This window comes from Salmo salar, chromosome 13 (assembly GCF_965601325.2).
Source record: "Salmo salar chromosome 13, fSalSal1, whole genome shotgun sequence".
Taxonomy (NCBI): domain Eukaryota; kingdom Metazoa; phylum Chordata; class Actinopteri; order Salmoniformes; family Salmonidae; genus Salmo; species Salmo salar.
In genome coordinates, this window is record NC_138303.1 from 49,063,709 (window position 1) to 49,084,810 (window position 21,102).

Here is a 21,102-nt window from a genome sequence, read left to right on the forward strand (position 1 = left end):
TGCGATTTGCCACCTGGTTATCAGAAGGGGGAAAGGAGAAGATTATTTGTGTGTCGTCTGCATAGCAATGATAGGAGAGACCATGTGAGGATATGACAGAGCCAAGTGACTTGGTGTATAGCGAGAATATGAGAGAGCCTAGAACTGAGCCCTGGGGGACACCAGTGGTAAGAGCACGTGGTGCGGAGACGGATTCTCGCCACCTGGTAGGAGCGACCTGTCAGGTAGGACACAATCCAAGAGTGAGCCGCGCCGGAGATGCCCAACTCGGAGAGGGTGGAGAGGAGGATCTGATGGTTCACAGTATCAAAGGCAGCAGATAGGTCTAGAAGGATGAGAGCAGAGGAGAGAGAGTTAGCTTTAGCAGTGCTAAGTGTATGGGTCTCTACAGAAGGTGTAAACGGTACAGCCAAATGGTTACTTGCATAGTAGTAATATCAAAAATAGATGGTGTCAATATAAATAAAATAATATACAGTATGTACATGAACAATATCAATAACGATAGTGATAGATGAGGTAGTTGTAAGCATACAATCAGGGATAAAGTGGCTGAGCAGCAGGATAAAAAAATATATAGTAGCAGCAATGTATGGCGTGTGTGTTAGGAGAGAGTCATGTGAATAGAGGCACTGCAGATAATGCTGATGACTGATCCGTCCGAACCACGCATTAACAAGGGAATCTATATTCGGAGAGCCTGTTTCTGTCCTGCCCTTGATTTTGGTGCAGGGCATGTAATGTCCATAGCCTCTTTGTTTCAAAACTCCCTGATTTTCTCAAAAAGATAAGTTTGTCTAGCTGTGTCCAGTCCAGGTGGTGCTTGTACAGGCAGACCATCTATGGGAGGAAGGATGTCAGCATTGCGCAGCAGCTGAAACCTGGTCCCGACTGAGTCTGAACGCTCCTTGGCAACAACAACACCAGGCTCCAGAGCATCGAGCTGTAAAACAGGAAATAACAAGAAAAATTTAAGACATTAAAACCTTGCACAACATTAATTCACCTCCCAAGTTTAAATAAGAATAATAACCTCATACAATGCAATGAAAATGATATTCACCTGACGTGCTGGTACTACTTGAACTGTGGCAGCGGCCTGAAGTACGGAGTCAGGTGTTGTTGCCAACCATAGCTTTCCACCAGCACCGTACCATCCTCCAGTCCAACCAGCTGTGGGATGTTGACCGGTGTCACAGTGCTGTCTTTCACAGCACCAGCAATCTCAGACAAAGTGTTCACTCTGGTCTTTCTGAAGTGCTGCTTGATGATCCCGAAGCACCAGTTGGGGGCAAACTTGGTGTGGCCTGTGATCAGGAAGTGAAAGTCCAGACTGTGATGGAGCTTGTGCATGGTCCACCAGGCACAGTGGCAGAGCACAAACTTAACAGCTTCTGGCAGATCTGAAGACCTGATAGTTGTTCCTCTGGCACTGCCAGCACAGGTATGCCCTGGGCTTAGTGCTTGAGATGTGGGGCAGCAATTTTCCCCACAGATTCCTGAAGGAAAACAGCCCGACTACACGTACCTCTGGAAAATAGAGAAATAATGTGAGATCAATAAAAGTAGTGCCAATCATGTTGGAGGTCAATTAAATAATCAAAATGTGTTTATGCTTTACATGCCAAGTGTTGTCATCGATTCCTTGTAGAGATGCCACACTGCTGCTTTTGTCACATGTGATGGCAGCAGCTTTCCACCAAAGTGTTTGTGTTCTGGGTGGCATCCTGGTAATAGTATTGCATTTTCCTCTGCATAGTTTTTGATGAAATTCACCACACCCTGCAAGTCCTCATGCTTCAGGTGTAACTTGTGCTTGCTTGGGCCAGCTCTCTTTTTGATGGGAGGCATTTGACCATTCTCCTTGTATGACTGGTGGAGGACAGGCAGGCATGTTCTACTGATGCTGAAGACAAATTCCAGATACTAATATTACGCACACTTCATACATGTAAGTTAATGTTAGCTAGCAAGCCAGCCATCTAACCTCCACGAACATTATCTAGCTAACAGCAAGCTTTAACTTGGGGTCTTTTGTTTAGACATGTAACGTTAACCAGCTAGCAAAATAATTCACTAAAGTCCCAATCCATAGAGTAACGTTAGTAAGCCAGCCTTCGAACTCAAGCTGTCTAGCTAACAGCAAGCTTTAACTAGCAATACAAACCGATTGTCATAGCTAGCTAAAGTTAACCAAACATGTTCAATGTTAGCTAGCAAGCCAGCCATCTAACCTCCGCTAGCGTTAGCTAGCTAACAGCAAGCTTTAACTTGGGGTCTTTTGTTTAGACATGTAACGTTAACTAGCTAGCTAAACAATTTACTTAAATCCCAATTGTCATAGCTAGCTAAAGTTAACCAAACAGGTTCAATGTTAGCTAGCATTTGGATTAAACTGATAATAATGACATGTATAACATCAAACAATGTCATGCTTCCATTTTAACCTCTTACATCTAGATGTGCCGCTAGCGGAACGCCTCGCCAATATCCAATGATAGAGCGTGGAGCGAATTACAAACACCTCAGAAATCCAAAAACTTCAATTTTTCAAACATGACTATTTTACACCATTTTAAAGACAAGACTCTCCTTTATCTAACCACATTGTCCGATTTCAAAAAGGCTTTACAACGAAAGCAAAACATTAGATTATGTCAGGAGAGTACCCAGCCAGAAATAATCACACACCCATTTTTCAAGCTAGCATATAATGTCACAAAAACCAAAACCACAGCTAAATGCAGCACTAACCATTGATGATCTTCATCAGATGACACTCCTAGGACATTATGTTATACAATACATGCATGTTTTGTTCAATCAAGTTCATATTTATATCAAAAAACAGCTTTTTACATTAGCATGTGACGTTCAGAACTAGCATACCCACCGAAACTTCCAGTGAATTTACTAAATTACTCACGATAAACGTTCACAAAAAACATAACAATTATTTTAAGAATTATAGATACAGAACTCCTTTATGCAATCGCTATGTCAGATTTTAAAATAGCTTTTCGGCGAAAGCACATTTTGCAATATTCTGAGTAGATAGCCCGGCCATCATGGCTAGCTATTTTGACACCCACTAAGTTTGGCACTCAACAAACTCAGATTTACTATAAGAAAAATTGGATTACCTTTGCTGTTCTTCGTCAGAATGCACTCCCAGGACTTCTACTTTACACCCAATGTTGTTTTGGTTCCAAATAATCCATAGTTATATCCAAATAGCGGCGTTTTGTTCCTGCCCGGGTCATTGTTCTCAGATCGACCACTATCCAAATGCGCTACTGTTTTCCGCCCAGGGACTGCAGAGTCATCATTCCCCATTCTGGCGCCTTCTGAGAGCCTATGGGAGCCTTAGAAAATGTCACTTTACAGCAGAGATCCTCTGTTTTCGATAAAGAGGCTATAGAAGGCCAAGAAATGGTCAGAGAGGGCACTTCCTGTATAGAATCTTCTCAGGTTTGGGCCTGCCATATGAGTTCTGTTATACTCACAGACACCATTCAAACAGTTTTAGAAACTTTAGGGTGTTTTCCATCCAAATCAAACAATTATATGCATATTCTAGTTTCTGGGCAGGAGTAATAACCAGATTAAATCGGGTACGTTTTTTATCCGGCTGTGAAAATACTGCCCCCTATCCTAAACAGGTTAAACATGTCATTGTTTGATGTTATACATGTCATTCATTATCTGATGTTATGTCACCACAACAGAGGTGTGTTTTCAAAGTGTCCTTTGCATTCAGTTTAATCCAAATGTTAAGCAGAGAAATACAAGAATGTATTCCAAACGAAGACTTGTCACAGTATCCTCCATTCTGTCAAAATAAGAAGCTATTTTCATATTTGCAGCATTTCTCTCCCCACATAACGGATTTTGTAGAAATGGAAAACAGGAAGGTGATGAGATTATTGGCTTATGTTGGGGGGTTGTTTCAAGGCTGAGTTGATAGCTTGATAAGAATTGATCTTACCTTGTCATTGCAGCATAGTGATATGGAACACAACTCTCACTCTACACAGTAAAATCCCTCCACGGTATTCTGGCCTTATTGCTAAACCACTCCACCAAGCACCACACTCCAGAGACCTGTAGACTAAACCTTTTCAATCTGCTTTTTTTACCATTCCAAAGCTCTGTGACCCAACAGCTTGCTTTGACACTCCTGAATTGATGGAACACGAGCCTCAGCGCTTCCTCTGACGCTTTTCCCTCTCGCAGATTTATTCTCTTGTCACCAGCGGACCGGAGCGCTCGCTGACGCCTGGCGCACATGGCCTGTCTGCCAAGGAGACCTGGGTCTCCTCCGTGTCTGTGTGTCTAGTTATATGTGTATGTAAACAGGGGGATGGTTGTGGTCGGGTAGATCTGTGTTTGCCTCCCAATGGAGCAATACATAGTCCCTGAGCCGTAGCACACCTCCCTACCCCCCCATCCTCCCAACCCAATCGCTGTGGTCCGTAAATCCATGTGCCAACAGATACTCTGTAGACGCCAACACTCCCCTCCATCCCTCCCTCCCTTCCTTCCAGTCCCTGACCTAGAGTTGTTTCTCCACAGACTCCCCTCTCTCCCTTTCTTCCAATCCCTGACCTAGAATTGTTTCTCCACAGACTCCCCTCTCTCCCTTCCTTCCAGTCCCTGACCTTGAGTTGTTTCTCCACAGACTCCCCTCCCTCCCTTCCTTCCACTCCCTGACCTAGAGTTGTTTCTCCACAGACTCCCCTCCCTCCCTTCCTTCCAGTCCCTTACCTAGAGTTCTTTCTCCACAGACTCCCCTCCCTCCCTTCCTTCCTTCCTTCCAGTCCCTTACCTAGAGTTGTTTCTCCACAGACTCCTCTCCCTCCCTTCCTTCCAGTCCCTTACCTAGAGTTGTTTCTCCTATCCTAGCAGCGGGTGTTTCACTCACAGGGTGACGACAGAGAGTCCTTGAAGAGACAACCGTCTCCCTTTGACGTCTTAACGACTTATTCAGCATGCCACGGTTGTTTGCGCTACGATCATTTCTAATCATAGGGTGACCGTTAATCTGCTCCACAGAGGAACCTATCCCCGTAAGAAAGAAACGGGTGCAGGCCATTCCCTGGTGTACTGTGAGAGTAGCCACTTTACCCCATTGGAGATAAGGTCAGGGTACTCCTAGATTTATAGCAAAGGCTATGTTCTCTGGGACAAAGTGTTTGGAGATTGCCATCTGCCAATCAGTGGAAATTTGCAGATAGCAATCGCCCAATCAGTGGAAGAGATTAGCTGTTTCCGTGGTTATTTACCAGCCCTCATCACAAAGTAGTTAGTGCCATTATAACGGTATGTAGCCCATTATGTAGCTACTACAGTATGGCTCTCATAATGGAGATGAGTTCCAGATGCAGCTCTCCGAGGTTGGGGTTAAGAAGGTATTATGAAGCATTACAATGCGCTATAAAGCATTATGAATCTCTTCCTCTCTCACCCCTAGTTCCCTAGGCTGCGGCCACCATCGCCAGATTTAAGATGTGTTACAAGTGTTATGAATAATTATGAAGCGTTACGAGGTGTTATGAAGCATTATGAACCCTCTCTTTCCCCTAGACCCCACAGCCACCACCATCCCCACAGTTGAGGACCGCTCGTCGTGTGACAACACTCCCTTCGGCTGTTGTCCTGATGGCAAGACGGCTTCCAGCAGCCCTGAGGGAGTCAACTGCCCCTGTAAGTACCCCACAACCCCCCTCTTATGCCCCCTTCTCCTGTTCTCCTCCTATACTTACCACCTCACCTCTCTTCAACCCCTTTGAGGCACACTTGAAATTGAAGAGGACTTTTGGATATGAAACAATGTGCTCATATAAAATGTAGAGCTTCTTTCTCATCACACAAATACCAACATTAAGAGTCGCTACCGTCCGTGAAATGCAAACATGAAATCACGCTATTAGCACTACAATACAGTCTCTGTACAGTACATTTGCAGCACGCCACATCACGCAATGACGAAATGCATCACAAACATCTGTTTGTCAGCAGTGGCGAGGCGCTAATGATGTCACACCCACCCTTTGTCGATCGATAGCTCATTCTGCCAAAGAGTTACCGATATATAGAGTGTATCGCTCCTTAATCAATACGCCAGACCTATTTCTACTCCTGAGAAAGGCTGATATCACACTCATTAGGATGGAACTGACAAGTCCATGGCGACCGGCAAGGTGTAATATCTATCAGCGGAGCGTCTAGCTTTATTTTCCTCCTGTATTGATCTCTGTAGTGATCTCTCTGAGGAGAGGAGCTAACCGCTATTTGCTAACTCCTAGCGAAAAAAGGTGTTAACTTTAGATCGCCCTATAAACGGTCATCAGAAGGTGTGGACAAATTGTATTGGTGTGCAAATGGACATTTTGATCATGTTTGTGTTCCTTTAACCGTCCGAATCCCCACAGTCAGTGCAAACATTTTTATGCATCCTCGTAGTCGCAAGATTTGTTTTTTCTGTCTAGCCCAGATAAGCATCAGTGGGAGTGATTTCAATTACTCTGACTTTGTTGCCACATCATTGAAACATCTGAGAAGTGTAATAACTTGTTACAGTATATGTATCATGCGCATGATTTCCCATTTAAAAACAATTTTTTGTTGTCAGAAATTAGAAAGTGACGTACCATTTGAAAGCTACAGCCATTGTATTTCCGGAAATCAAACTATCGCACTCGTTTACAATAGGAAAAGTGAATGGGAAAAGAAGTTTGCAGTTTCCTCACCTGTCTGTGTCTTATTTCAACAACAATAAACATGAGAACTTAAAAGCCCTGATTGCTATAGTCCTTTTAAGATGTCAGGCTTAGAAATCTGTTCAGCCATTTTGGCACAGTGACTACCCAAACCAGAGATAACTGGTTTCAAGTCGGCAAGAGACATCATGTGCTCATGTGATCTCCTACTGCCACCTAGTGGAAAAACTGGGAATGAGACGTGATATATTCACGTCAATGGATAGGTGGACTTCAGCTTTCTCCTCATTTATTTTATTTTTATTTAACCTTTATTTTAACTAGGCAAGTCAGTTAAGAATACATTCTTATTTACAATGATGGCCTAGGAACAGTGGGTTAACTGCCTTGTTTAAGGGCAGAACAACAGAATTTTGTCAGCTCGGTGATTCGATCTAGCAATCTTTCGGTTACTGGACCAATGCTCTAACCACTAGGCTACCTGCTGGCCACCTGCTGCTCATATGTATATCATTCCAGTAAGATGAAAAATTATTCCTGTAAGATGAAAAATTACATTGCACAAGTCCTGTCTATGTTCCTATGGGAATTTGTGCATGTTTAGAGCGACACCATTAGGTAAAAGATCAGACTTTTTTTTTCTTAATAAAAAACAACAACCTTTTGGAACAATAATTGTTTACATATTTAATGTTAAACCTAGACTTTCAAATCCCCCCCCCCCCCCCCCCCCCACACACACACTTACACATTTGTTTTATCGGTTGTATCTAAGGCTCTGTAATAGTCACATTGTTTCTGATCCCCCTTTATCATCCCACTTTATCATAATCCCACAGTCCTTACCTTTCTAACAGTACTAAGCATGTATTTGTAGGACTTATAGTTTTGAAATGAAATCTACTTTATGAGGGTAGTATACAATATTATGAGTCATTTACAAAATGCCACCAGAGGGCGTCAGAGTTGAATGTGTTAATACTAAGAACAAAGCTTCTGTCAACTTTCCCAATGCAAGTTGCGAGCGGCAAGTTAAACTCAGACAAGGCCTTTTAAGTTTCACAGTTCAACGTTATCTGATATTCCCCCATGCCTCTCTTTGTCCATCACGGCTGCTGCTCGTCAGAAAAATGGCCTCCTCTGTTTTGTCTTCTACCCATATAAAAAAAATCTGATCTATCGCTCTCCTCTCCTCTTTTTTTCTTCTCTCCATCCGAACCTTCCCCATTTGTTCCTATTTAATAGCTGCCCCATCAGATTTGAATCGATGTGTCGGGCGGAGACAACGGCAAAAAAAAGTCCTTATCATGCAATTTTAACCAGCCTATGTCAGTCACCGGTTTGGCGGCATTAGGAGACAATTACGACTATCTTCCACGATAATCATACAGGTGCTCTTCGCTTCCAGGCGAGCTCCAAGCAGGGCACCATGATTGATTTGGGCAATTTGTTCAGCTGATTATGAGCCGCGGCATGAAACCTCGGCATCAGTGCCTCTCCTCATCTCCTCTCCAGCCCCCTTTCTCTCCTGGTTTCTGCTTTATTTCACTCTTCTCTTTCACGATGTCTTGAGTCTCGCTGTCGTTGTGTTGCCGGAACAATAGCAAGAGGCCATTGGGGGTTGAAGGATTCTGAACAGGGAAATGGGGATGTTTAAGGGCAAGGTGGGGGATCGTCTTTGCCAAAGCTGGAGACTTTTAGAAAATGTTCTTCATTTTTGCTATGCGTGTTGTCTTGTCTGTCCCTCTCTGCTTGTCTTTGCAATATGTGTGTCAATGTTTCCTGTCTGTCTAACTGATCTCTCTCTACTCAGTCCTCCATGCCTCTGCCAATTTTTGGGACAAGTCTCAGTCTGGTAAACTCCATTACTCCACCCCCTGCCCTTCTGCTCTTCCTCTTCCCTTCTTCTTTCATTCCTCCTTCATATCCCACAATCTACTCTTTCCACTTCCGCTGCAGCCAATCGCAGGCTCCGCCCCCTCAACTCCGCAGCCACACCCACCATAAAAAACAACCACACTAACCCCTCCCCACGCACACACTCCATCACTAACCCCAGACTGGCACTACCCCAAACGGTCACTGTCTGAAGCTGAGGGCGGGTAGTTGAGGGCACCGCATGCCTCACAGGTACAGAAAGTAAACGTTTATAACTTGTGTATGACACCATTTCCTCCCAGCCACCATGCGGTTCAGCGGCTTCCTGCACTTGGACCAGGTGGAGGGCCAGGAGGTCTTCTACACCCCTGAGATGGAGGATCCTAAGTCTGAGCTGTTTGGCGAGACGGCCAGGAGCATCGAGAGTGCTGTGAGTAGCAACCCCCCTACATACAGAACTAGCTGCCATAGTCAGTGGTTCAACAACAGTCTGTCGAACAAGTGTGGGTGGTCAAAGTTAATGCTCGCTCTTAAACGGGGACATTACGTGTGTGTGTGTGTGGGCGTGCGCACATGTGTGCTTCTCGCCAGCTGTTGAAATGGTGTCACTGGCCCCCGTCGAAGCCTAATCTACCACCTCACAACACTCAGTGTGTGACTGTGTGTCTGTATGTGTGTGCATCCTACGCCTTGTGGGGGCCAGCTGTGGCACTAGATAGCAAAAGCATCCCTCTAGCCCCTTGTGTGTGTTTGTCTGCTAGAGACTGTGTGTGGACATCACCTGAGGTTAAAACTAGAGAGGGGGAGAGGTGGCAGTGTTTCTGGTTCAGTGTGGCCGTGTGGTTTGTGTCTGGACACACACAGATTGGTTTTGCTATGCTACCTGCAGTTCTGCCCTCTACCCAGCAGGGGTACCTGAGGAGTATGTGCAGAGACGTAAACATACAGTATGCTAGTATAGAAAATGGAGTATAGTGTAGTGGGAGTGATGTCGTTCACCCCCCATACAAATAATTTGGAGTGAACAGAGGAGGAACAGGAGAATAACACAATTGTGTGTGCTTCAAAATCTCTTGAGATGAGTGGTCAGCAGGAGTTAGCTCTATGATTGAAAATAAACAAAAATGAGGTCAGGTACTTGGTACAGTACCTTATTTTTCCCTCAAGGTATCAACTTGAGCCAACAGAGTGAGATACATGATGAATGTTATGCTCTGTTTAGTAGGGAAGCATGAAACCATGTGGATTACATACCGCTTATTTACTTCCTGACAGTGACTTAGACTTCATTTGGGAACCAAAAGCACACACCCTACGTTGTGAATCAGAAGCTAAACCAATCAGGAGCCAGCGTGTGCCATGCTAACCTGACATTTACCTCTGCCTCAGAAAAAAACATGTTCATGTAATTATACCCCTAGCTGCAGCTAAATGTCAATTTGTGCACCCAGACCAGGCCCAATGTGGTTCTACACAGTAGAAGACCTATTCACTGACATAGGCTGCATCCCAAATGGCATAGGGGCCCTGGTCAAAAGTAGTGCACTATAAAGGGAATAAGGTGCCATTTTGGATGCAGACATAGTCTTCCCCCCATCCTTCCGCGAAATGAGTTCACTGCACTCAAATTGGATGAGCCACTGCACAGAGCTCATTACCTCGCTCATTCATCATCCTGGTTGTATTCATTATGCACGAAACAGAACAAAACGGACTGAAACAGGGAGGGACTACCTAAACTTGTCCAAGCTTGATTTCTGTTGCAAAATATTTGGCTATGGTATGTACTAATGAATGTGTTTCTCCTCCCTGGCCCAGCTGAACGAGTTGTTCCGTAAATCAGAGGTGCAGAAGGACTTCATGAGCGTCCAAGTCCGCAGCCTGGCGCCCAGCAACTCCATCCTGGCCTTCGTCGAGGCCCACTTCAACCCAGGTAAAAACCGTCCCAGGTAAAAACGATTTGATAAAAAGTCATGATGAACACACTCTGGGCCAGTTTCCCGGACACAGATTAAAAAAGCATGTTCAATGGAGATTGTCCTTTGAAAGTGCGTCTTAGTCCAAGAAACCAGCCCTTACTGTATGGTATAGTATGGCAAATGTACTGTTATGGCTAGTGTCGCACATTCATTAAACATATAAACATATAAACAAGTTTCTAAATGCCAATGTCAGCAAAAGGCTACGGCAAGTGTATCACTGCACTGGCATTATTGTTCAGAAAGTCATTCCATTTGACAAAACACACAAGACCGTGGCTATGTTATTTTCATTGTTATTCTCTTTTTCAGACGTGGGCTGTATTTGTTTATTTGTCAGAGCCAACAGGGAAAAACGAACAAAACAACACCAACAACAATTAAATCCTCTCAGTGAGCTTGGTGGCGTTGTCTTTCAGAACTGGGTTCATTTCAGCCCCAGAGTACTGTTAAGCATTGTTCACACTGCAGGCCTTAATGCTCAAATCAGTTTTGTTTTGGAATACTGATTGTCCAAACAGCAAGTTACAAGTGACCAATTCGGATGTGTGTGTGTTCAGACAACAGTCAATTGCTGACATGGCTACGCTAGTTGTCATAGTAACGACGGGGGTGTGCGCAGTAGTGTAGGCTGATTAGTGGTTGTGCTTGTGCTTCCTATCACTCATAAGTTATTTAACAACCAATTGTAGCTTTTTGGCTAGGCACAGCAATCAACTACACTACATGGCCAAAATTTATGGATTCGGCTATTTCAGCCACACCCGTTGCAACAGGTGTATACAATCGAGCACACCGCCATGCAATCTCCATAGACAAACATTAGCAGTAGAATGGTCTTACTGAAGAGCTCAGTGACTTTCAACATGGCACCGTCATAGGAAGCTACCTTTCCAACCAGAGCTGCCTTGGTCAACTGTAAGTGTTGTTATTGTGAAATGGAAATGTCTAGGAGCAACAACTGCTCAGCCGCGAAGTGGTAGGTCGGTCACACAAGCTCACAGAACGGGACCGCCGAGTGCTGATGCGTGTAGCACGTAAAAATCCTATGTCCTCGGTTGCAACACTCACTACGGAGTTCCAAACTACCTCTGCTAGCAACGTCAGCACAATAACTGTTTGTCGGGAATTTCTTGAAATGGGTTTCCTTGGCCAAGCAGCCTAAGATCACCATGCGCAATGCCAAGCGTCGGCTGGAGTTGTATAAAGTTTGCCGCCATTGGACTCTGGAGCAGTGGAAACACGTTCTCTAGAGTGATGAATCAATCTACACCATCTGGCAGTCCGATGGACGAATCTGGGTTTGGCGGATGCCAGGAGAACGCTACCTGCCCCAATGCATAGTGCCAACTGTAAAGTTTGGTGGAGAAGGAATAGTGGTCTGGGGATGTTTTTCATGGTTTGGGCTTGGCCCCTTAGTTCCAGTGAAGGGAAATCTTAACGCTCCAGCATACAATGACATTCTAGACGATTCTGTGATTCCAACTTTGTGGCAACAGTTTGGGGAAAGCCTTTTTCTGTTTCAACATGACAATGCCCCCGTGCACAAAGCGAGGTCCATACAGAAATGGTTTGTGGAGATTGGTGTGGAAGAACTTGACTGGCCTGCACAGAGCCCTGACCTCAACCCCATCGAACACCTTTGAGATTAATTGGAACGCAGAGTGCGAGCCAGGCCTAATCGCCCAACATCAGTGTCCAACCTCACTAATGCTCTTGTGGCTGAATGGAACCAGTCCCCGCAGCAATGTTCCAACATCTAGTGGAAAGCCTTCCCAGAAAAGTGGAGGCTGTTATAGCAGCAAAGGGAGGGACCAACTCCATATTAATGCCCTTGATTTTAGAATGAGATGTTTGACGAGCATGTCAACATACCTTTGGCCATGTAGTGTAGCTAGCTAGTGTAGCTAGCTAACGAGTTAGCAACCACATGTTCTTACCTAACGGTCAACAGAGTAGCTAGCAAGCAACAAAATATGCCAAATAAGTATAAAAACCACTTGAGGGCAAGTAAATCAGATTTTATCATTCAAATACAAGTCGCATGGACAGGAATCAGATTTGCATCCGACTTCGAACCACCTACGAAGGTGGTTTGAAATGTGCCTTGAAATATCCGATTCCATGTGCTTTTTAGCCATTCAAACTGCAGGAAAAATAACAGATTAGAATCGGATATTCCAAAAAATTGGATTTGAACCTCCAATGTGAACAAGGCTTTAGTGCCTCTCCCCTATTGGATTAAACCTCCAAAAACCTTGCCCTTCTCCACGCCTCTTCTCTTTTTACTGGCTCCGATCAGTGTCTTTTACATCCGCACAATAGACGCTGCAATACAGGAACTCTGCATCGGCCATTTCAAATGGCCATCTGTGGAAAATGTTATGAGACAGGTTAATCTGAACCTTAGTGAAACTTTGTTGGATGGTAGGAGAACGACTGGTCCCCTTGGGTGTGTTGTTGTCTCGTAGCAAGCGGCCTCGATCGCTCTCGTAAATATTTACTGTAATGGGATGGAGAGAGGGGAGTGACTTTCCTAATTTCCTGCCGTTTCAGGACATTGCTTCTCTGCCTTCTAGTTCAGTGTCTCTCAAACCTCTCCTCTGGGACCAAATGTTTCACAGTTCTATTGTAGCGCTGGAACAGCATCCCTAATTTAACTAGTCAATGGCTTTATAATTAGTTGACAAGTTGAATCGGGTGTGCTAGCTCTGGGATAGATAAAACACGTAGAAGTACATGGAACAGCTGTCCTAGTTGAGTGGTGTCCTCTGGGTTGTTGTGAACGTCTTTGTCCTCCATGTTGTCCTACAGAGACGAGGTTCAAGGTGCAGGACATTGAAGGAGCCCTGCTCAAGCAGCTGAAGGCAGCCAAGGAGACAGCCATTGTGGTGAAGAAGCCAGAGGAGGAGAATATTCGCTTCAACAACTATGGTAGGACACACCCAGGGGATTGGCTTGCGTTGTTTACATGTACTTACAAACATGAAGCATGAGAGGACATGAAATGTTCTAAGGAAGGACGATGTAAGCATGATTAGACATTTTTTGGTTCTTGTATGTCAAAGTCCAAGAATGACACGCTCCTTGACATTTGCTCTCTCTCTCTGAATCTCCCTCTCTCCATCTGTCTACCAGGCCTGTTCTCCCTCCCCTACTTCACCACCACTACCACAGCTACCGCCACCACCCCCACTGCCAGCACTGCCACCAGCACCATCCTGCCGCCCCCCAACTCCCCTTTCATCACAAGCCGTCCCCTGGGCACCACCCTGCCTCCCCCCAACTCCCCTTTCATCACAAGCCGTCCCCTGGGCACCACACGCCGTTCCTATACCAGCCGCCGGACCACCGCCGCCCCTTCTACCATGGCCCCCACTCCCACCACTACTATCACCCCCTTCCACAGGACCAGCCCTGTGCCCCACTACACCAAGGCCCAGCGGCCCTGCGACTCCCACCCCTGCCGCCACGGCGGCACCTGCGAGGACGACGGCGCCGACTTCACCTGCATCTGCCCCGCCGGGAGAGGGGGCGCCGTCTGCGAGAAATGTGAGTGGAGCACCCTCGCCGCCCTCCATGACCGACACACACAAACAAACACAAACAAAAGATCTGGATGTGGTCTTGGCAGCTTTCTATGAAGGTGGCTTTCTTGTTAGCGATTACTTCCATGTAGAGGGTGGGTGAGCTCCATGCTCTTTCAGTAAGTTCTGAGTGCTACCGGATGGACCCCGGGGGGAGGAGTATATCTCTCCGTCCCAACCCCTCATTCCTCCCGAAGGTTCTGCTTACGACCCCACGGTAGTGGCAGGGAAGTCTGGGCCTCCCTCCGGCATGCTGTGCCATGTACCATCCGGCACTGGCTGCCAATGTGGAGCAGACAGTCAGTGAGAACAACAGACCAGCTCTTTGTCTGCTATGATGAGAGAGTCCTGGGGGCTGGGTTATCAAAGCAGAGGTTCTCTCACTGGATCGTGGACACGATTACGACAGCATACCTCCTGGCTGGAAGGCCAGTGCTGGGATCTGTGGTGGCACATTCAACATGAGGTGTGGCAGCGTCCTGGGCTTTACTGAGAGGAGTACCGTAAATTCCGGACTATAAGCCGCAACTTTTTTCCCAGGCTTTGAACCTCGCGACTTAAACAATGACGCGGCTAATATATGGATTTTTCCCGCTTTCAATTTTTTTTTTTCCAAAAAAACACATTCTGTGACGTGCTCAGTTTTTTGGCGGCATGAAGCTTTCATTAGACCAATGAAATTGCCGAACGGGTTAAGGTCAAACAACTTTTTTGTTTACTGTTTAGATTAAATCGAGCGCTGTCAAACTTCCCATCATTCTGATTACGGTAGTCATTTTGTCACCCTCATCATGGCAAAGACAGGGAGAAATGCATATGATGCAGCTTTCAAGTTGAAGGCGATTGATCTGGCTGTTGGAAAAGGAAATAGAGCTGCTGCACGGGAGCTTGGTCTTAATGAGTCGATGATAAGACGTTGGAAACAGCAGCGTGAGGAATGACTCAGTGCAAAAAGACAACTAAAGCTTACTGCAAATTATTCTTTTTTTGTTACAAGCCATGTTTCGTTAAAGCCTATTTATTTTTGTTACAAGCCGTGTTTCGTTAAAGCCTGTGTAAAGTTCATTTGTTTCAATGTACCGGTAGGCACCTGCGGCTTATAGACATGTGCAGCTTATTTATGTTCAAAATAATATATCTTTTTTAATTCAGTGGGTGCGGCTTGTATTCAGGTGAGCTTAATAGTCCGGAAATTACAGTACCCTCGCTGATATCTGTGCTGCGGCCAGCTGGGCTTCCTCTTGCACCTTTGCTAGGTACTATCGGGTAAATGTGTCACCTCCCTCTGCGGTTGGTTCAGCAGTCCTGGGTGTTGCCTCCCCTTCCGGGGACTGTGCCAGGACATCCCTTCCACATTGACGGCCCCTGCGTCTCGGTCCCGCGCTGGGACTTTGCCACTGCCTGGCCAGGTCCCTCTAGCATTGACTTATCTGGTACGGGTATACCAATATATTGGAGTGATCCAATATAGTGAAACATAACGAAGGTTACGTATGTAAATTATATGGATCGCTCCAATCCTCTACAGTGCTAGAGAACGTGTGTCGTGATCATGGTCTATATATAGGGGCGGACCCCAGCCGTGACACAGAAGTATATCTGTAAATCCTCACCTCGGATGTATCCCTCCGCTGCGGAGTGATACCAATATATTGGAGTGATCCATATAGCTCACATAACCATGGTTACATACGTAACCCATTTTTTTTGTGTGTGTGTGTGTGTACGCGTTCATGTGCGCATTCGTGTCAAAACTCCAAGTATAAAATCAAAAACACATCAAGCTGTCCTTTTCTACCTGATGATACAAACCAGCACATATTCTGTAAGTCACAGGTTCTCTCTTTCCACACATCTGTCTGATGAGCTTACTGTATGACCTACCTAGCTAGGCTAGGCTATATTACCTTAACTAGGCTCCTGTCTCCAACTGTACAAACAACAATTTACAGACACACACAAACAATGACTACATCTCCTCTGCCAAGACCCGCATGCTCACACCCCCATCCCAAGTGCCTGCATTATTGTTTGCAACTTGGCCTTAAATTATACCAATTTATTTTTCTTGTCGCCGATGTTACTTCAATAATAAATCATTAGATTTTTCCATTGTGTCAATGATGGCGGATTGATTGACTTCCAAGTTTTTAGTATACGTTTTTTTCAAGATGAGTGATGAGAAGAGAATCATCCAGCCCATTGGGTATCTCGCTACACCCCCATATGCTATATCTTGAAATATGCAGACAGCGGATTAAAAGTCAGTTTACATTGTAATACTTCTGAAAGCCCACTTTGTAGTTTCGCGCACAACCTCCGGACTTTATAGCGTTCCCAGAAAGCATGGATTATGAAGTCGTTATTAGTTTGACATTTGAGACATGACTCTGCCATTGTGCTGTAGAATTTGTGAATTTTGCTCTTGTATAATATTCTATATATTAGTTTATACTGGATTAAGCATACATGTTTGTTAACTGTAATTGCGTTCGTTATGATCCAACTTCCCTTCCATCTTGTGCCAACATCAGTTCTTGGTTCAAACATTTTTTCTAAGAGGTTGGCAGATGGATAGGCTCTTTTCAAGTTTAAGTATATCTTATCTATCAAATGAACATCCTTTTCTGACTCAAATAAGATTCCCTCAAGGTTGCTCGGATGTACAAAAGATTTCAACTCAAAATGTTGTGATATATAACTTTTAAGTTGCATGTATTTGAAACTATCTTTATTGGTCAGTTTAAAATTACTTTTTAATTCTGTTACGGAAATACATTTATTTCCTGTTACCAAGTCATTTACTATGCCTTTAATGTTCCATGTGGACCAATTTATCTTTGAATTCTGAAAAGCTTTCCAAGGATTGTTCCATAAGGGTGTGTTTTTAGGGAGTGATATTGGTTCTTGTAGAATACTTTTCATTTTCTTCCATATTGTTATAGTGTTCTTTACTATGAAGTTAATGTTCTTAGCTTTATCCTTTGAAAATAGACATGTAAAAAATATTCTGGGGATGAACATGAGCATCTTCAATATGTACCCATTGTTTCTCTTTAATGCATTTAACTATATGTCACAAGTAAAGCCTTGGGTGGCAGATTGATACAATTCCAAGTCAGGAAGGTTTAAACCACCCTCAGACTTAGGAAGATGTAAAACCTTTATTTTTATTTTATGAATTTTATTAGCTCAAATAATTTTTTAAAGAATGTCATCGGTGGGATAATTGGTATTACCAAAAATAAATACCCCTCTCTTCTTCCCAGTGATCACATACTTCATCCCGTCATTCGGGGGTAAGTCCTATCTGGCCTTCGACACCATGAGGGCCTATCACACGGTCCGCATCGCCATGGAGTTCAGGGTGGCCGAGATGACTGGCATCCTGCTCTTCAACGGCCAGGATGGCAAGAAGGACTTCCTGTCTCTCACCCTGGTCAATGGCAAGGTGGAGCTCAAGTGAGTGGACGGGTGGAGGTGATAAAACAGGAAGTGACAAAACAGGAAGAGGTTCAGTTGTGTCAAAGGGCATTGATAGCAAGCTGTAGATCAGGCTGTCAAACATACGGCCCGGATCCGGCCCGTGGAGGTCTCCAATCCGGCCTGCGGGTGGTTTGAGTAAAAAAATGACATATACACTACATGACCAAAAGTATGTGGACACTTGCTTGTCGAACATCTAATTCCAAAATCATGGGCATTAATATGGAGTTGGTCCCCCCTTTGCTGCCACATTGAAAGTCACTGAGCTCTTCAGGCCATTCTACTGCCAATGTTTGTCTATGGATATTGCATGGCGGTGTGCTCAATTTTATACAGATGTCAGCAACGGGTGTGGCTGAAATAGCTGAATCCACTAATTTGAAGGGGTGTGCCAGTCCAGTTTCGACCCACCTACTCATTCAAGGGATTTTCTTAATTTTCTACTATTTTACACATTGTATAATAATAGTGAAGACATAAAAACTATGAAATAACATATGGAATCATGTAGTAACCAAACAAAGTTAAACAAATCAAAATATGTTTTAGATTTTAGGTTCTTCAAAGTAGCCACCCTTTGCCTTGATGACAGCTTTGCACACTCTTGGCATTCTCTCAACCAGCTTCACCTGTAATGCTTTTCCAACAGTCTTGAAGGAGTTCCCACATATGCGAGCACTTTTTGGCTGCTTTTCCTTCACTCTGCGGTCCAACTCATCCCAAGCCATCTCAATTGGTTTGAGGTCAGGGGATTGTGGAGGCCAGGTCATCTGATGCAGCACTCCATTACTCCAAATAGCCTTTACACAGCCAGGAGGTGTATTGGGTCATTGTTCTGTTGAAAAACAAATGATAGTCCCACTAAGCCCAAACCAGATAGGATGGCGTGTCGCTGCAGAATGCTGTAAGCCATGCTCGTTAAGTGAATTCTAAATAAATCACAGACAGTGTCACCAGAAAAGCACCCCAACACCATTACACCTCCTCCTCCATGCTTCACGGTGGGAACCACACATGCGGAGATATCCCTTCACCTACTATGCGTCTCACAAAGACACGGCGGTTGGAACCAAAAATCTCAAATTTGGACTCATCAGACCAAAGTACAGATTTCCACCAGTCTAATGTTTATTGCTTGTGTTTCTTGGCCCAAGCAAGTCTCTTCTTCTTATTGGTGTCCTTTAGTAGTGGTCTCTTTGCAGCAATTCGTCCATGAAGGCCTGATTCACACAGTCTCCTCTGAACAGTTGATGTTGAGATCTGTCTGTTGCTTGAACTCTGAAGCATTTATTTGGACTGCAATCTGAGGTGCAGTTAACTCTAATGAACTTAACCTCTGCAGCAGAGGTAACTCTGGGTCTTCCTTACCTGTGGCGGTCCTCATGAGAGCCAGTTTCATCATAGCGCTTGATGGTTTTTGTGACTGCACTTGAAGAAACTTTCAAAGTTCTTGACATTTTCCGGAATGACTGACCTTCATGTCTTAAAGGAATGATGGACTGTCATTCCCCGTTGCTTATTTGAGCTGTTCTTGCCCTAATATGGACTTGGTCTTTTACCAAATAGGGCTATCTTCTGTATATCACCCCTACTTGGTCACAACACAAGTGATTGGCTCAAACACATTAAGAAGGAAAGAAATTCCACAAATTAACTTTTAACAAGGCACACCTGTTCATTGAAATGCATTCCAGGTGACTACCTCGTTAAGCTGGTTGAGAGAATACTAAGAGTGTGCGAAGCTGTCATCAAGGCAAAGGGTAGCTACTTTAAAGTATCTCAAATCTAAAATATATTTGGTTTTGTTTAACACTTTTTTGGTTACTACATGATTCCATATGTGTTATTTTATAGTTTTGATTTCTTCACTATTATTCTACAATGTAGAAAATATAAAAAATAAAGAAAAACCCAGGAATGAGTAAGTGTGTTCTAAAACGTTTGACTGGTACTGTATATATAACTCAATATAAGTTAAAATGACTCAAATCAAATTGAAACTGTGTAGAAATGATTATGGACCTACATTCTAACAGTACCTCTATAAAAATCACATTAGAGTTGAGGGCAATTGATTATGAGAAATATAGTACCATAAATTCTCAACCAAGTTTTCCTTAGGTACATGTAGGGCAGTTAATCAGGTGTAGCTGGTGAAAAACAAATGCAGTATGGGCCAGTTTCCTGTATCCAGATTAAGCCTATTCCTGGATTAAAAATCTTCTTTCAATGCAGATACTCCATTGAACATATTATATAAAGATGATGGTTTGCTTCCCACCCCTAGGTTCAACACCGGCTCGGGCACAGGCACACTGGTCAGTAAAGTCCAGGTGAAGCAGGGTCGCTGGTACCAGCTGGTGGTGACGAGGAACCGGCGCAACGCCGTGCTGAGCGTGGACGATGAGCTCCACATCGAGGGCGCCAGCCCCCCCGGCACCGACGGCCTCAACCTGGACACACACCTCTTCATCGGAGGGGTGCCCGAGGACATGATGACAGAGTAAGGCCTAACATGAAGGTGGCATTAGTATAGTTGTATATTAGTCATGGTTGGAGAAAGGAGTTGTTGAGTTATATACAAACAGTACAGTACGGAACTCTCCGGTACCATATTGGTTTATTGAGACGCATACACAGTAAGCATTAGCAGAGTAAGCATTAGCAGAGCTGCAGGTATTGCTTTTTTCATATTATTTTATTGTTTTTTCTGTCCAGCACCTGTGTTTTATTTTTCCTATTTTTCACTAAGTTGATTTGAATAACTATTGAATGGCTGATGGTATATTATCATTCACACTCTTTGTCTCTCTTGCTCTCTGTCTCTCTCACTCCATGTCCCTCTTGCTTTCCCCCCTCTCTCACTCCCTCCCCTCTCTCTCCCTCTCCTCTCTCTCTCTCTCCCTCCCCTCTCTCTCTCCCTCTCCCCCTCCCGCTCTCTCCATCCCCTTCTCTCTTAGTGTGAAGGAGAGGACCTCCACTGGTACAGGTCTTGTTGGCTGTGTTCGCACGCTGGACGTCAACAACCTGGTGTACAACCTGCAGGAGAAAGGTGGCAACGTGCTCTACGGCACCGGCGTAGGCGAGTGCGGCAACAACCCGTGCCAGCCTAACCCCTGTAAGAACAGTGCCTCCTGCCAGGTCAAGGAGGCTGAGATGTTCCACTGCAAGTGCATCAACAGCTACTCCGGTCAGCCAAACACTTTTTCTTTCTAACAACAGGGTCGTAGTCATTTGGCACCAAACGGCTGAAAGTGGATCGCAACATCAAGGGACTACCTGGACTTGTCCATTGAGAAACGCCATTGCAACACGTTTCAAAATGTTTTTTGTTGCATGCCCTAATGAACATGACCCAGACTTCAGTTCTTGGCACCGTAGATTTGAGTTCACAAATAGTATTTGTTTTGAATAATTAAACTGCACTTGATTGAGCTTGCCTGGCATAAT

General features: G+C 44.5%; 1 protein-coding gene across 3 annotated transcripts in view; it reads left to right on the forward strand.

Annotated features, from left to right (window-relative positions):
- LOC106566949 (agrin) overlaps window positions 1–21,102 on the forward strand; it is a 400,773-nt gene that overhangs the window by 330,212 nt on the left and 49,459 nt on the right. For all 3 annotated transcript variants that reach the window (XM_082960174.1, XM_082960173.1, XM_082960175.1), the window contains 8 exons: window positions 5,587–5,706; window positions 8,903–9,030; window positions 10,419–10,533; window positions 13,394–13,513; window positions 13,718–14,131; window positions 17,436–17,628; window positions 19,940–20,155; window positions 20,613–20,842. In XM_082960174.1, coding sequence (XP_082816300.1) covers window positions 5,587–5,706; window positions 8,903–9,030; window positions 10,419–10,533; window positions 13,394–13,513; window positions 13,718–14,131; window positions 17,436–17,628; window positions 19,940–20,155; window positions 20,613–20,842 — 1,536 coding nt within the window. The remainder of the gene's footprint in view (window positions 1–5,586; window positions 5,707–8,902; window positions 9,031–10,418; window positions 10,534–13,393; window positions 13,514–13,717; window positions 14,132–17,435; window positions 17,629–19,939; window positions 20,156–20,612; window positions 20,843–21,102) is intronic.